At 33.5% G+C, this 17,205-nt stretch overlaps 3 protein-coding genes across 6 annotated transcripts; all 3 read left to right on the forward strand.

Moving 5' to 3' along the window:
* Positions 1 to 439: 439 nt before the first annotated feature.
* Positions 440 to 2,513, forward strand: LOC111293092 (homeobox-leucine zipper protein ATHB-40-like). Its single transcript, XM_022885817.2, has 3 exons — positions 440 to 627; positions 742 to 1,052; positions 2,149 to 2,513. The coding sequence occupies exons 1-3, from the start codon at positions 537 to 539 to the stop codon at positions 2,377 to 2,379; spliced, it is 633 nt and encodes a 210-aa protein (XP_022741552.2). The 5' UTR covers positions 440 to 536; the 3' UTR covers positions 2,380 to 2,513.
* Positions 2,514 to 5,890: 3,377 nt separating this feature from the next.
* Positions 5,891 to 10,392, forward strand: LOC111292674 (serine/threonine/tyrosine-protein kinase HT1-like). The gene is made up of 6 exons (XM_022885168.2): positions 5,891 to 6,417; positions 7,896 to 8,028; positions 8,759 to 8,954; positions 9,367 to 9,488; positions 9,577 to 9,732; positions 9,838 to 10,392. The coding sequence occupies exons 1-6, from the start codon at positions 6,143 to 6,145 to the stop codon at positions 10,144 to 10,146; spliced, it is 1,191 nt and encodes a 396-aa protein (XP_022740903.1). The 5' UTR covers positions 5,891 to 6,142; the 3' UTR covers positions 10,147 to 10,392.
* A 1,850-nt stretch (positions 10,393 to 12,242) lies between these two features.
* On the forward strand, positions 12,243 to 16,738 carry LOC111292769 (G-box-binding factor 1-like). 4 transcript variants are annotated; one of them, XM_089766627.1, is made up of 13 exons: positions 12,434 to 12,483; positions 13,372 to 13,487; positions 13,767 to 13,912; positions 14,036 to 14,083; positions 14,213 to 14,302; positions 14,401 to 14,490; positions 14,602 to 14,759; positions 14,895 to 14,949; positions 15,096 to 15,144; positions 15,358 to 15,557; positions 15,813 to 15,890; positions 15,996 to 16,121; positions 16,373 to 16,738. In XM_089766627.1, the coding sequence occupies exons 3-13, from the start codon at positions 13,853 to 13,855 to the stop codon at positions 16,472 to 16,474; spliced, it is 1,056 nt and encodes a 351-aa protein (XP_089622753.1). In that variant the 5' UTR covers positions 12,434 to 12,483; positions 13,372 to 13,487; positions 13,767 to 13,852; the 3' UTR covers positions 16,475 to 16,738. The 4 variants fall into 4 exon arrangements, with proteins under 4 accessions (XP_022741066.1, XP_022741065.1, XP_089622753.1 ...); XM_022885331.2 differs by lacking the exon at positions 13,372 to 13,487 and having other exon boundaries at positions 12,243 to 12,483; positions 16,346 to 16,738; XM_022885330.2 differs by lacking the exon at positions 13,372 to 13,487 and having other exon boundaries at positions 12,243 to 12,483.
* Positions 16,739 to 17,205: the final 467 nt, after the last annotated feature.

Consider the following 17,205-nt stretch of genomic DNA (forward strand, 5'->3'; position numbering starts at 1 on the left):
TCTCTAAATTCTATTGTAATTAATGAAAACTTTACATTATGTTTGCTTCACTATGCACACCGTTGAGCATGTAGGATGAGGAAAAAAATCTTCCTGCTACCTTTTATGGGGATTTTGTTACCAAGTACTCTATATCCACTTGGGGGTGGAATATGGTTGACATAATTTTACTAGATAATAACTAGCCTGGCCAGTTTTTTTTTTTTTTTTTTTTTGGTCATGTCACCTGGCTAGTTTCAAACATACAATTTTAGATGTGACACTTTCTTCTGTCTCGAATTAATATATCAAATTGTAACACATCAAGGGTATTGTTGTTATTCAAACAACAATGAAGTCCAATCTTTTGCTAGGGTCTTAATGTGAACAAACAACAAGTCCTACTCAACAATATAAATAATGAACGTTACTTCCTAACATATCCACTTCTCTAGCATAGAACAGCCATTACCAAAGTTAAGAGAAAGAAAAAAATAATAATAAGAAAGAAAGAAGGAAGGAGAAAGGAGAGAGAAAGAACAGAAGATTATCAAAGGATGACAACCCAAATGAATGAGCTTCATGATCAAATGGCTCTTATCTCCCAAATGTATCCTGGCGTATACTCTCAAATTGCACCACAGCAAGGTAATTTGTTTAGCAAAAAATTGAGATAAAAAAATTTATCTTTTTTCCATTTTTCCAATCTTGCTAGCGTAATTAAGTCAAGCTTTTTTTATGATATATGATGATGATGAGCAGGGGAATCAAAGCCTCGACGGCGACGTAAGAAGAATAAAGGAGGGGAGAACAGCCTGTCTGGGGCTAAAAAAAGGAAGCTTAGCCAGGAACAAGTTAATCTTCTTGAACATAATTTCGGAAATGAACATAAACTTGAGTCTGAAAGGAAAGACCGGCTTGCTTCAGAGCTGGGACTTGACCCTCGTCAGATTGCTGTTTGGTTCCAAAACCGAAGAGCTCGGTGGAAGAACAAGAAGCTGGAGGAAGAGTATAGTAAGATGAAGACAGCCCATGAAGGTGTTGTTCTAGAGAAATGCCGTCTTGAATCCGAGGTATATTATTTGAACTCCAACTTTCAAGTTCATCTTCTTCAAACATTTTACAAAGAAAAATAATTCATAGTCAGCTAAAAATACCTGGTTTTAATTACATGATTAAATTTAGTTGGATATTTTATATTTTTTTGTTCTCAGGAACCAAACAGAAGCTAATGATACTATCAGGCTGTTCTCTTCTAAGCATTTTTTTTTTCACAGGGGTTTCACGGGGTCGACAAATATGTCTCGTTTTTTTCTTCAACATGAAAGTATTTTATTATTTTTTGCAAAAGAGATGGTGGGAGCTTGCTTCCGTAATTTGTGAATGTTTTCAAAGATTAATTCATTAACAAAATAGTAATTAAGAGCGATGGTTGGAAGAAAATGAAGCAAGGTGCCTATCTCTTTGATCTTTATCCTTAGAAAAAGACAGGGTGACCCACCATCTTAGAACGTGCATGAGCTCTGGGCTCGAAGAAAGCCATGCCATGGTGGTGGGTTCGGCCATTAAAAAATTTTTTAAAAATATTGGACAAAAAGTAGCAAAATTTTTACAAGGAACAGCAAACTGCCACCTCATTACACAACAAAAATACAACGTTTTCCAATCGAAACAAGGGTCCGTACGGTCTTGTTTAAGGTGGCTGGTGTTGGGCTTAGCCAAGGCCCACTTGGGGGAACAGCGATTTGCACCTCTTCCCACGTTGGGAATTGCTCACCTTGTACTACAAATATTGTTTTATACACAAATTTGTGAATGTATTTTATCGGACCCCAAGAATCCCATGTTTCTTTTCACAAAAAAAAAAATATATATATATATATATATATATGAACTGTTTTCCAATTCAAAGATAGATGAATAGAATTTTTTTTTTTTTTTTAATACAAAAGACGTCAAGAAAGGATTATAATATTGAGATTTAAATATAAAATTATCAAATATTATTTTTGTAAAATAATTATATAAATCAACTCATTAATAATATAAATCGAGTAGTATACTTATTTGTTAACTTTATTAGGACATATTTTTTTCTTTTTAAGTTTTGATGTTTCTTTCTTAGTAATTTTGTACACTAAAATTTAAAATTTTTTAACTTAATTGTAGGTTCTAAAGCTTAAAGAGCAACTTTGCGAGGCAACGAAAGAAATCCAACGGCTGGGGGAACGAGTAGATGGGGTTTCAAGTAATAGTCCAAGCTCATCAGTGCTGTCAATGGAAGCCATGGATCCACCTTTTCTAGGGGAGTTTGGAGTAGAAGGATATGATCAAGATGTTTTCTACATAGGAGAAAACAGCTATATTCATGGCATGGAGTGGATGAATCTGTATATTTAAGAAGCTAGTGCATTTTAATTATGTGTAGATAATTATGATGACATCGGATGTAATTATAACCCTTAATTTTCCTTTCTCAAGTAGTGTTATAATAATGTGACTGGAACTTGAAATTTAATTAGAAATGTTATTAACTATTACTACTCAAATAACTTGCCTTTTGACTGAGATGATTGAGTGAAGCAAATATATCCTATGTATGAAAAATATTATAATTGAACTACAAATTTAACTGAGTTAATTTATATTGTAATTAAGAGATGACATTCAATAAATATGAATTTAAATTTCAACATTAATCCTTCCATTGTACAAAAAAATATTATAATTCTCTTAATTTATTACCATAAGGTGTCAAGCCACATGGCCACAAACTTTGCCAAATAACAAGATAAGACCTTACCATTTTCAGCTTAAGAAAAAGTAGCTTATTGAGATTAACTAGATGACAACTTAAATTTGAGTACATTACAAAAAAAAAAGAAATCTTTGATTAGTTTGGAAAAGTTAATCGATGAACTATGAATTAATCCAAGAAATCTTGAGGGTGTAATGTTTTGATAAAAGCAAAGAGTGCAAATGTTTTCCAGCAATGCAATGCACCAAAAATCCTATATTCGAATATATTTGGTGTTTGTAGATTCTACAATGTACAAAGCCAAAGAGGAGATATGAAGACATTCATTCCTCTCCTCCATAAAAGTACGGAACATTAATTCCCCCTCTCCATCCATCATATATCGACCCAATCCCAATCCCACTGGACAAATCTTTCACACCACAAAGAAAACAAAAGCAGATAAAAGTAGTGTTTATAGCAAGTTTATGACGATGACAAAGATTATGATCATGGTTTGTTTGCCGATAAAAGGAAAGAAAAAAGATATTGAAATAAAATTATACGAATTGAATTCCGATCATTGAAATAGACCGCAAAACTATTACCAACAATATTAGAAAGTAATAAGGAATCTGATCTTTATAATGAAAGCAACAAATTAAATCAATGGATAATAGATAAAGATAATGATCTTCACACATTCTTAGTCTTATGCCTTGTCAACCAACGATGGACGACAAAATCCTTCATATTCAAGAGGAATATGGGACATCATGGTCTTGAATTGCGTCACACAAAAGAATTGTTTTAAGTTTATGGTAGTTTGGTCAAAGCCAAGATGGCCATGAAAACCACATCATGTCTTGCCAAAAAAAAAAAAAATCAAAGGGAATTTAAAAATAAGATTTCAAGACGCGCTTCGATGATCAAATAAGTGTTGATGTGAGAAAAAAAAAAGTAAGGTAAACTAAAAAAATATAACTCATAATGCTTAGACAATGGATGATCTTATCTTCCAGCCCTCTACTTGGAGGTCTTCAAGTATAATGCCTTCCTATAAAGAAAAAATGGCGCACATATTCTCAAAATCTATCTAAACAACTCTTCCGTATGGGCTCAGTCTTATCCTTATTAAATCTTTAGTTTATTGGGCCTAACAAATTTACTAGCGTAGGGTAGTGTCTCTTTGGAGATATGAAGAATCAAGCTACCACATTATGTTACAAAAAGAAAAGCAATTGAAGTTACATTTATTGACAATAAAGATTAGGATCATGGTTTTGTTTGTTGATTTAAGGTAAGAAAAAAAGATAATGAAAGTAACAACGAATCGTTTCAAAGAAAACACAATATCAAAGGACAATTGATAACGATGGAGAATATATATCTTTGATTCACTCTTAGGTGATCAGCCTTTGTCCACCATCGAGGGACACCAAAAATTCTTCAGAATATATGGGACATCGTTTGTAATGGCCATGTGATTGCGTGACACAACCGGATTTGCTGCTTAAGGTTGCTTGTCAAGCCAAGATAGCCATGAATATTAGATTTAATAATTCAAAACACGATATGATAACACAATATAAAAATGATACAAATAAAAAATACAAAGATAATATGACTTAAAATTTTTAAAAAATTATAAATAGATATAATAAAATTAAAAAATTATATTTTATATTTTCGAATTGATACGAACTATAACACATGATTTTTTATATAAAATATTATATAAATATAATATTTTATACGACGTAATAACACGAATTGCAACTAAAACTATTTAATGTATTGCAGTCTTTGGTGTAGAGACAATGGAAAAAAATGAAAGGATGAAAATTTTTTTAATGTAATAATTGAGATTAATAATAATGTTTGTTATTTTGAACATCTTTCTTTTTCTTTTCTTTTTTTTTTTTTTGTTCCTATCAAATAGAAATATAGATTGTATGCAAACCCACCTTAAGATAGCAAAGCGATGTCGTTTGGGTAGCTCTCTTAACGATTAAATAAAAAATCATAAAAAAAGAAAGAAAGAAAATAATTGGTTGGTTTAGCCTTTGGGCCACATAGTCATGGAAAATCCACCTGAAATTTCGGCCGAATAGAATGGTGGTGAGTTGAGCTCAGGCCCTGAACTTACCCTAAAAGCGGTTAAAAGCCCAAACGATCTTCCGTGTAATCCAAAAGAATTAAATAAATGAGGCTAACTATACTATTAAGCGTTTTCAGTTCTACTCTTTTACTTTGTACTTTTTAACTTGTAATAATTTCTAAATTTTAAGATAAACCTTATATATATTTTCATCCAAGTTTTTTAGATATAAAGTATAAAAAGAATTTAAATACAGGACCTGACTTAGATTATTTAATTACTTTTAAAATATGATATTTTATAAATTTAAAAATTAAATTTCAATACATGTAATTTTGGGGACTTTTTTATATAAAAAAAAAATATTGCTTTGTGAAAATTAATATAAATAATAATATTGGGCATATTAGTGTAGAGATATGAATAGATAAGATATAGGGCAGGTGAGCATTTCCTATTTTCATTTTTGAACTTTTATATTATACACATTTCTTTATTTATATCTAACAAATATTTTAAATTTATTCTCATTTTCATCATATAAGTTTTTAATAGGTATGATAGTCTTCTACCCATAGTTTTTTTTTTTTTTTTTTTAAATAAAACCCAAAATGGATGATGTTAGATTTTCCTGAATTAGCAACTAAGTTCAATAGAAAGTATTCAATCATGTCTTAAATTATGAAATCTCTCTCTATTTATAATGTAGTTATTTCAGTGATAACAAATTTTTTTAATGGGATTTAAATCCCATCTTTTTCCATCTTCTAATGAAAAAAATAGTCCAGTAATGTGAAAAAAGGGGATCATCAATCATATAAAAAGCATTATATTTCCTTGATTGCCAAAATTAATGTTGGAGTACAAACTCCAAAACTTCCATTATTCTCAAAATGATTTGCTTATTTATCAGTCTATAGTCTACATGTATAACCGCCATGCTTCTCACTTCATCTCTTACAATAGGCCAATCAATGACAATAAAACCAATCACCAGACTGATTTACCCCTAAAAATCTGCCACATAATTCATATACAAAATCTTTCATGTATCCTCAATGTCAAGTAATTTCATGACTTTTCCAAATATAAACAAAAAAAAAAAAAAAACAGAGAAAAAAAAATGGGTTTCCATAGTTTCCCCACGTTTCTCTCCCAAAACTCTCATTTTCAAAACCCACCCAAAGCCTCTCTTTTCTTCTATAACAAACAACAATGAAAACACCCCCCCCCCCTTTTTTTTTTTTTGATTGTCTTTACATTTAAACATACAGTTATTTTTGCCCATAAAAGAACCCATTTGCCAGCTCCTTCTTTACTGTGTAATGCAACAAGAAAACCACGAAAAGGAAGCTTCAGAAATGAGTGGAAGTGAAGAGGACGAGTTGTTTGAGTTGTCTTTACCTTATTCTCTTCAAAACATTGGCAACACATTTTGGAGGCTGACGTCAATGTACGATGATGACGTGGATGATGATGAAGATGATTTGGATAATAGTTTTGTCTTCCAGATTGATCAAAGCTTGTTGATTGATCCTCGTCTTGTTTTGCTTGATAAAATGATTGGTGAAGGCTCTTACTCTATTGTTCATAAAGGATTGTGAGTTCTTTTTTTCGTTTTCTGTTTTTCTTTTTGGGGTCTTTTATGTTTGGTTTTCTTGATCTGGGGTTGATTAGGTTAATCACATTCTTTGCATGTTCTTGGATTTTCATACTCTTTTGGGTTTTTTGGATTTTCTCTTTTGTTTGAATTCAATTTTGGTTTTATCTTTATGGCATTTTAATTCTGTTTTCTTGGACTGGCAATACCTTCAAGGGGTTTAGGGTGGTTTATCTGGAATTTGTGAGTGTTGGTTTACATAGTGTTTGAGGCTGATATTATTGTGCAATTTTGATAAAATATATCATCTTTGACAAAAACTTGGGTTCTTTAAAAAATGCACATGAATTCCTTTTTAGTTAGTGGTGCAGATTTGTTGATGTGGAGTGTTCATTACTATGTTATGTTATAGAAGAAAGATTTATCCTGCTTTTGGGGTTACTTTGATCAGTTCTTCAATTGCTTTCTTCAATTGCTGAGCAATTGTAAAGAATTATGAGTCTACTAATTGCTCAGCAACAACTTATGATGTCACATTGGTAGAATGAAGTAGTGATAAGTGTGTTCTGTTGGTTACATAGTTTTTCTGGTTGGAGATATGGTTGATTGATCTTGAATTTCCACTGAATTTGGATAAGTTAGATTACTAGTTTAGCTAGTAGTTGATTGTTGTTCCTATGTGCATATGTGGCATACCAGTATCAATTTGTTATGGTGGGTGTGACTTAAATATTTACATGCAGTACCATATGTTACTTTGAGATTACATTGATGAAGATTTAGTGGTGGTAGGAATTATTTTGGCTCTAACTACATCAACTGACAGCACCACATGGAATTTGGACTGCGGTGCTTTTTTAGTTAATGGCATAATTGACAGTTAAAAGATTCATCATCGAATGGATATGAGATTGATCATAACTGTTTGCTAGCCGACAAAACATCCTTGGATTTTTTGTCAAATTTCTTAGACAGAAGGTTTTAGATCAATATAAAAGTCTGTCATTATTATGTGTTGTGTTTTCTCTTAAACTTGATGATCTGAAGTCATTTTATGCTATCTTATTCTGATATTGTTTGGTCATAACAACCTTTAGATCAATATAAAAGTCTGTCATTATTATGTGTTGTTTTTTCTCTTAAACTTGATGATCTGAAGTCATTTTATGCTATGTTATTTTGATATTGTTCGGTCATAACAACCCTCCCTATTATGGATGTATGAGGTAAATAAATCCTTTGCTGCTCTGTATTTCAGTAGTAAATGGCAAAAGAAGGCTAATAATAAATTGTTCCTCATACAACATGCTTCTGATATTATATTCTCGGTATGCAAATTTGATTGGACGCTTACTCTTTATTTCTGCTGTTACATATCTCCTATAAGGCTATAACCATTGCAATACAATTTCAACGTTTATCTGCAACCAAAAGGATTTAGATTTGTACATACTGATGGCCACTCAACTTCATTCCAGCTACAAATCCAAACCTGTTGCGGTGAAGATTATTCAGCCAAGTAACCCATCAGCTGTAACTCGTGAGCATAAAGAGAAATTTCAGAGGGAGGTTTTACTGCTGTCTAGGATGGACCATGAAAATGTTGTAAAGGTATGTACTTTATTTGCTTACATATATAAAACTAATATTAGCCGTTAGTGTGTGTCTAATTTTACCTTTTCGCCTTCATTTTCTTTCATTTTTGGCTCCTGACAGCAGGCAATGGGTGATTAAGATAAATGTACTCTTGTTTCCTTGTATATTGTCCTATCCTCCCCACTAGCAAACTAAGTTGCTGGATTTGGTGTGTGGATGCCGTTTCCTTGTTAATCAATGATATAGCCATCTATGGAAGATGTTCAGTTTGCACTTTGATGTTGGTATGAAGGGAAGAAAAAATTGGCTCCAGCTGTGTACATGATCTTTAAATCTTTCCATATCCAATACTAATTATCCTGGCTATAAGGTTGCACTCACTGGAAACATTTGTTCAAATTGATTTAAAGAATCAGTATGAAACTAAATTCAGTTGAGTACAAGTTTGTGCATGAGGTGTGACCGCTGCTATGCCAAGATACAATTTTCCTTGAGCAATATACGTGTAGCATGAATTTATTAATTTTCCAGGCCTTCAAATCCATCATACTAATTAAAATGCTTATTGAACTTCTTATATCATGGAAATTACTGGTACTCAGTTAGAAATCTGGATAAGACAATTTTCTGATGATGTCAATTTCCAGCTATTTTAACTTTCATTATTCTCTCAGAGTTGGCATTCATATCTGCATCTTGATTAGTTACATAGTCATTCTAATTCAGATCTGTTTTGGTGAAGCAGCTTATTGGTGCTTCTGTGGAACCAACTATGATGATAGTTACTGAACTCATGAAAGGTGATACACTTCAGAGGTATTTGTGGAGCGTACGACCAAATCGTCTGGAACTGAAGCATTCAATAAGTCTTGCATTGGATATTTCCCAAGCTATGGAATACTTGCATGCCAATGGCATCATTCATCGTGATCTGAAGCCCAGTAATTTCTTCTCTTTTCATCTCATTATTCTAGTTACTTCAATTTTTTAAACAGTCAATGATATGCATGATCATTAATCTCAGTTTGAATGCACATTCCTTTGCTTGCTTGTAGTATATTTTCATTGTTTGCCCAAACACAGATAGATAAGTGACTGTGCCAAAAATTGCTAGGAGGAGCTTTTAAATTACAAATTTTACTGAGATGGAAAGCTTTCACTTTTTCTTGAATGAATGAGATGCATCAAAATTCCAAAGGATTTTAGATGCTGATATTAAACATTGAGACATTGCAGTATTTAGCTTTGATTGCAATTGACTTCATTGATGCACAAAAACCTCAACGCCAAGCACTAGTGAAAATGTTATGCCCCAGATAATCTGCTACTTACATATCCTTAATATTATGCCAGGCAATTTACTTCTCACAGAGGATAAAATGCATATTAAGTTGGCTGACTTTGGGCTAGCTAGAGAGGAAGTAATGAATGGAATGACTTGTGAGGCTGGTACTTACCGGTGGATGGCTCCTGAGGTGCCTTTCCTTTATTGGTTGAAAAAAATATATATCCTTTAGCTGCTTATCTTCTTATTATGTCTAACTCTTTCTTCATCTGAATTAGTTATACAGCAGAGATCCACTTCCCATAGGAGCAAAGAAACACTATGATCACAAAGTGGATGTGTACAGCTTCTCAATTGTTCTTTGGGAGTTGCTGACAAATAAAGCTCCATTTAAAGGAAGGGATAATGTAACAGTGGCATATGCAGCGACCAATGTAAGCTGAAATTTCATAAATAACTAGAAAAACATGCAACAGCTGATTCAATTCCCATACCATCACTTTCACAATTTCTAATGACATGTCTTTTCTAACTTTCAGAATGAAAGGCCTAGTGTTGAAAGTCTTCCAAGAGATATTGTGTCTCTCTTGCAGTCCTGTTGGGCAGAGGACCCGAAAATCCGACCAGAATTTAAAGAAATCACTGGCATTCTTACAAACTTCGGCCAGAACTTTTGCTCAACAGAGACTACACCTCCCAAGAAGGTAGAAATTGATTATTCCAAAAGCCATGTAAAGGAAGATTGTATTGGTGCTGGCCATGCTACAAACAAATCTAATGACAAGAGAAAGGAACAGAAGACTTCTCCCACATTCCTCAGCTGCTTTGATGATTGCTTATCAGATTGATCAAGTGGGATCGATGGTGGATCATGTTTTTGAATTCTCAAAGGCTGAGGGGCTTTTACTACTCAGGGTTGGGACTTGTGTACAAATTGTACATGACTGACTATATTTCTGGTTCTTTAAGTAAGATAACTTTACAAAATTGTCAATTGGACATGCATACAAAGGTTAAAAAAAAAAATTATTGAAGGGAAACCAAAAAAAAAGGATGAAAAATAAAGCTTTTGTCCAGTTGCAGGTCTTCTGTCCAAATTTCGGAATAACCTCTTTTTTCTCCCTATTTAAGTAGTTGTAATTATTATCTTCTTCATGCCCTCTACTCTTATTGAGAAATATTAAATTTAGATTACCAATTCAAATGTTGCGTCTTGACATAGAGGTGATATTTACTATTATTAAGAAATTTTTTTTTTATTTTATTTTATTTATTCGGTGAACAGGAGGCAAGACTAGATCTTTATTTTTGGAGCCCAAGCCGATATCTAAGTCGTTGACGCAGTATGCCATGTCCAGGCATGAGAAACGCTAAAGTAAACAGCCCGGTTTTGCAGTCACTCACGAAGAAATGCTATTCAGTAGTCCATGGAATAGAATTTTGTTTTTTTTTTAAATTATTTTACCCTCATAAATTTTATTAAATTTTAATATTATTAAAAAAAAATAAATGATTGATTAAATCAATTAAAATTATTTATTTTGATAAAAAAATTTTAGATTCAAATTTTATCATTTATAAAAATTATTTTGAATATATAATTTATAATTATTTATTTTAAATTATCAAATATGATATTTATTTTAAGTTATTAAATACAACAACGAAGAATTTATCACGAATTTTTGTCCGAAAAAAAAATTATAAAAAAGTTCTGTGACATCGTTTACGTCATCAGAAAAACCATTGACGACAACTATCAAGCGTTGTTTTGGTCGGATCTTCTACCGAAAGGCCAAATCTGGCCTCTATAAGCCAGATCGACTTGTTGGCGGCTGGATTTGTTACTTAACAACAACAACTAGTCACGTCGGCAGCTAGATCCAATTGCTGGTAGCGTCAACTAAGCTCAACGACGGTTGCATCTATTCACTGTCATGGCAAGATCGGCGCTCCAACATCCATTCTGATGCTTGATCGATGCTCCATTGGCGGCAAATCAATTTCTCGGCACCGATCAAGGGTGGAAACTTGATCTAAAAGGGCAAAAAAAAAAGCAAAAGAAAAGGAGTTATTAATTAATAATAATTAATTAATTATTATGAATAATAAATTATAATTAATTTAGTACAAAAGCAAAATAAGCTTTTAAATTTAACTCAACTATATTTTGTAAACTAATCAAATATATTAATATTAAAATTTTTTTATTCCATTCTAATAAACTAAGTTTATTTTTTTATTCTCACAAAATACTTATTTTACACTTTTTATTTTATTTCTCGAATCAAAACATGATGGAAGTTCAGATTTAAGGATAAAGCATAGTCCAAGAGCTCATTTAATTGGGGGGATTCGGCAAAGAAAACAAGCGGATAATATTTTCGTGACGTGGAAGCCACACAAGCCCAAACGGATAAAGGAAAAAAAAAGGAGCCAACAGAAACAAAAAGTCAAATACCTCCAAACCCACGGGGAAAGACAAACGGCGTAGTTTTCGTAACAAAATTTTATATTTGATAATCTAAAATATAATTCAATAAAAAAATGATATAAATAAAAATATAAAAATAATATAATTTAAAATTTTAAAAAATTAAAAATAAATTTAATAAAATTAAAAAATTTTATTTTATATTTTTATATAACATAAATTATAATACATAAATTTTATATAAAATATCATATAAAACATTTTATATGATTCAAGGAGACGAATTATCATATCAACGAAATTTCCATTTCCTCTTGTTTTTTAAAGACTTTGACTTCTTCCATGTCACAATCATGAGTCACCCCTTTGGATAATGTGTCACTAGCCTAATCCAGTTAATGTGTCACCCGCGAACCCTAATTCCTTTCCCTACTATTTCCAACTGCAACTACGCACACGACCACACCGGATCAAATCTTTTTAAGGCAACAACTACCGAATTTGTTTTACACCCCAAACTCTTTCAAACAGCAACACTAGAAACAGTAATATCTTCTCTTAACTTGTACTTCATAATTTTCGTACAATTTTTTTTTGTCCTTAATTCCCAGCCGTTTGATAAAGGAAGTAGAAGAAGAAGAAAAGAGCACTATATATATATAAATATCTCTCTCTTCCAATTTTCCTTTCTTATTTAGAGTGTTCAACTTGGAGTTCCACCCCACTTCCCTCTTCAACGCCATGAAAACAGGTCTTTCTTTTTTCTCTCTCTTTTCTTTCCAATTTACTTTTTGAATTTTGTTTTTATTTGTACTTTAAAAGCATTCAGGATCTTTTATCTCTTGCTTTAATTTTGATTAGGCAGTTGGATTAGTGCTAAATTACTTGTTCTTCTCTGAACTCTAGTGTTAAATTGTTTCTTTTTTCTTTTTCTTTTGAGCTTTGCTCATGTTATGATTGTTGGGTATCCCTAAGGGTTAAGGCTTCAAGATTAAGATTAGCTCTTAATCTTTGAAAAAATTACTTCTTTAGCATATTTACTAATAATTAATTCATGGTTTTTTTTTAACATGTTTGGGGAGGAGGTGGATGGATTCCAGCTGTAAGACGTCTATTGCTGGTCAACGTTGGGTTTTTACTATAATTTGTAGTGGAATCAGAGGACTAAACGTTGGCTAGCTTTAGTTTTGGGCTATGTAAAACAGATACCGCCAATTTCTAGTGGTTTTTTCCCCTTTTAATGTTGGTTAATATAGGAATTGTTGAGAATTGTAGTTTTCTTTGGAAGGTAATTATTGGAATTGAAGAATTGCTTTCTATCTGAAGGTTGTCGTTTATGGAAGGATTGTTGTCTGATACTCTGCTTTGTCTTCCATATAACTAAATCAGTTACAAACATGATGTTGTCCACTGACTCCTTCACTTGTTTGGAAAAGGATGGATGTTTCATCTTTTGAGTTAGTTTTATGGAGGATTAGAATAACCCAGTTAATATTATTTTGGAATTGTTAATTTGCCGCAAGAAGTGTGGCCAAGATGAGAGATCTTGAAAAGAAACGAGTTTATTTCTAAATTTTAGCTTCTTTAAATGGTTATTAAGGTATTTTGGAACTCATGTCGGCCATATACAATATTCTAGGGATGCTTTTGTCTTCTGCTGGATCATGCGTGTAAGATGATTTCTTGCATAGCCTGGGGCATTCAAGTTGGGAAGTGGTTTTGTAAGGAAATTGGGTGGGACCACTGCTGAGCTAAGTTTAGTTGTATTATGTTTTTTGTTTCAATTTGTTTCATGATAATATGCTGATGCTGAAATTTGTATAGATTTATGTTCTATGAATCATGTTTTGGTTCATACATATAAAAACCTTGTGATTTGTGAAGGCTCTGAAGTGATAACATTTCATCTGATTCTGCATATTCCAAATAGTACACTATAGTTTCTTTTTTTTTTTTTTCCTTTGCTTGCTGCGACATTGGTAGATAATTTTCTTGTGATCTCCCATTTCTGAAATATATGGTTTCTTGGAATAGGGTTCTCAGGTGCTTCATAAAAGTCGTTGAGGATATACAAATTGGATTCTAAATTTGCTGAAATTAAGAGGTTTAACAAAGTGATTATGGGAACAGAAGAGGAGAGCACACCTGCCAAGCCTTCCAAACCTACTGCCTCAACTCAGGTCTATCATAGTTGCCTCCATCCCACTCATTGAAAAGAACTAAAAATGTGCCCATATCATTCTTGCTCTCTCATTACTAACATGTGGATGAGTTTTACTGACATTTCTACTTTGTACTTATAGGAAATACCAACAACACCCTCATATCCTGATTGGTCAAGCCCAATGCAGGTTTGTATACTGAGTACATAAATCATGGGTTTTTATTTTTTTTTTAACTGTTGATCTCGTTTATGAAATTCTAAAAAGTCATTGTTATGTAAGTAATCATTCGAGCTTACAACTCAGCTCCTTGTTTAGGCTTATTATGGTGCTGGAGCTACTCCACCTCCCTTCTTTGCCTCAACTGTTGCTTCGCCAACTCCGCATCCATATATATGGGGAGGCCAGGTGATATGAAATCACCATTATGCAATAGTCTGTTTCTTTCTATATTTGATCAGAGTAATGTTCTTACTTCTCCTTCTGTTGATAATCTTATCTTTCAGCATCCTTTAATGCCTCCATATGGCACCCCAGTTCCATACCCAGCTATATATCCTCCAGGGGGAGTCTATGCACACCCTAATATGGCCACAGTAATATTAGTTTTTTCTTTCTCTATGTGTTTTCTTTTTGCTGTTTGTATGTCCTTTTGACACGCAGTTACCCAGAATAAATGCCCTTCGTCTTGGCAATTTTTTCTATAGGCTCCAAGTTCTGCACAGAATAATGCTGACCATGAAGGGAAGGGTGTTGATGGAAAGGATCGAGGTGCCACCAAAAAATCCAAGGGAACTTCAGGAAGCAAGGTTGGAGAGAGTGCAAAGGCGGCTTCAGGCTCTGGAAACGATGGTGGCTCTCAAAGGTGCACTAGCCTTTTGATGTTTCAATATTTTCTCTAACACAATTTTCACATTTGTTCTCAACATTGGGTTTTGGTTAAAGAAATTTCTTCAATTTTTGTGCATGTGTTTTCTAATTCTAAGTGCTTTCTTAACAGTGGTGAAAGTGGCAGTGAGGGTACATCAGATGGAAGTGATGAGAATAATCAGCAAGTATGTGCATAATTATCATTATTTAATTATCATCAAGGGCGCTGACTGCATTAAAAATTTATTTCCCTCATCAACATTGTTTCCTGGCTAGCATGTTAATACGCTGAATTGTCCTTTCTAATGAATATGTGCCTTTTTTTCTTTAGGAACTTGCTGCTGGAAAAAAGGGAAGCTTTGACCAGATGCTTGCAGATGGTATATTAAATTTCTGTGTCTAATTTCCTGCTTTTATTGTAGGGAGATGTTATAAAATCGGGAGTGGGGAAAATGTTCTGAGGACTAAGTTTATGAAAATTGAAAAAAAAAAAAATTTGTTGCTAAGTGTACTTCTGGTAATAAACTTAGGGTTGATTTTGTTGATTTTATATACTGTGATAGTTTTCTAATTACGATTGCTCTTGTTACCAGCCAATGCACAGAGTAACACTGCTGGGGCTTTAGTTCCTGGGAAACCCATAGTTTCTATGCCTGCAACTACTTTGAATATAGGGATGGACCTATGGAGTGGATCCCCTGCTGCCACAGGAGCTGCAAAAATGAGACCTAACTCATCTGGTGCTGTGGCCACAATTCCAGCTGGAGGTGTGATGCCTGACCAGTGGATTCAAGTATGTGCTTCCCTTGGTGATTTTTCTTTCTAATTTTCATGTTCATTCATTACTATATGCTCCATTTCTAATCCAGTATTCTGCCCAAGTTGTTACAACCTGCCTTAGTCCTTAAGGTCTAACTTTGTTGGCTCCCTTTTGCGTCCTTTTAAGCAACTAGAGCATTTGGGACGCCACTGACTTCTGCAGTTTGGCTTTCAAGATACTTCTGCAATTTCATGTTGTTAACTAAATTGGCTCTGTGGGTTCTTGCAGGATGAACGTGAATTGAAAAGACAGAAGAGGAAGCAGTCTAATAGGGAGTCCGCTAGGAGATCAAGATTACGCAAGCAGGTAGAACGGTTTATATTCATCCACAACAATGGTTGTAGAACTTATTTCCATAGTATATTGAGGTTTAAGCTTAAGATCTGAAGGATGTATTTTGTGTTTCACAAGGCTGAGTGTGAAGAGCTACAAGTCAGGGTGGAGGGCTTGGCAAATGAAAACCTCAACCTTAGAGATGACCTAAAGAAGCTTTCTGATGAATGTGAGAAGCTTACATCTGAAAATAGTTCTATTAAGGTATAGAAGAGATGCCCTACTTCACTTGACGCGTTACCTGAGATAGTCTTTTCTTATTAAAGCTCATCTATATTTTTTACCTTGCTTACCTGCTTCCCCACTATTATTTACTCAATTAAGGGAGAGTGGAACCTTGCAGATCATTGAACACTAGTAGTATCATTCATTCATTATATATGTTGCAATCAATTCTTCCTTGTGCATATTGTTGAATGTGTTATCAGCAAATATGATTTGCTGCTCTGTAACAGGATGAGTTGATGCGGATCTGTGGACCTGATGCAGTAAGTAACCTCGAGCAAGACAACCCCTCTTCAATTCTTCAATCGCGAAATGGTGAAAGGAATAGTTAATAGGAAACCTACAGAGATAACTTGCAGGCAGTGCAGTAATTTCTTGGTATCCAGGAATATTCTTTTTACCAGGGCTTTACTTTAGTTTAGTAATAGGGCGTTTGTTTTCCTTACTAATTTATACCCTTAACCCAATATAACTGTAATGTTTATTTTACAGAAGAAAAGTTTTAACCGGAGTTAAAATTGTTGTGTTGGTGTAGTTGATTGGGAACAAAAGAATGATTAGAGATTGATTCAGCCACTGTTCTGATTTTGAACGCATTTAGATGTAGTGTTTTCATTTAAAATACAGGAAACATTGTCTGTGTTGCTATGTAAACGACAAATGTGAGAAGCTAGCATGAGAAATGACCCGTAAAAATCAGATTAAATTTTTGTTTGAGTATGTTGCCAATATCTCATGGTCCATCTCTTCGGCCGGGTTAAAGTCCTAATTGATAACACATAAACACCAAGCCTGGGAAAAACACGGCCACCTCCTTGGGGAAAGAGACACTAATAGTCTTCATGATCGGACTCCGGATTTGAGATGATTCTTGTTTGGCCATCATGATCAGACATCTCGATTGCATGTGGCTGTCCGCTGGTTCCGTGGCACCCCTCACCTTTGGCTCCGCTGGCTCAGTCACGAAAAGTTTTAGCATGATCAGTGGGAAAGAAGCCAATGAACTAGCAGTTTACTAGTATTGTGCTCACCACCGGATCCACACAAGAGCCATGTCAAATTA

The sequence above is a fragment of the Durio zibethinus genome, chromosome 10, assembly GCF_047325235.1.
Source record: "Durio zibethinus cultivar Kanyao isolate XHJ-2024 chromosome 10, ASM4732523v1, whole genome shotgun sequence".
Taxonomy (NCBI): Eukaryota; Viridiplantae; Streptophyta; class Magnoliopsida; order Malvales; family Malvaceae; genus Durio; species Durio zibethinus.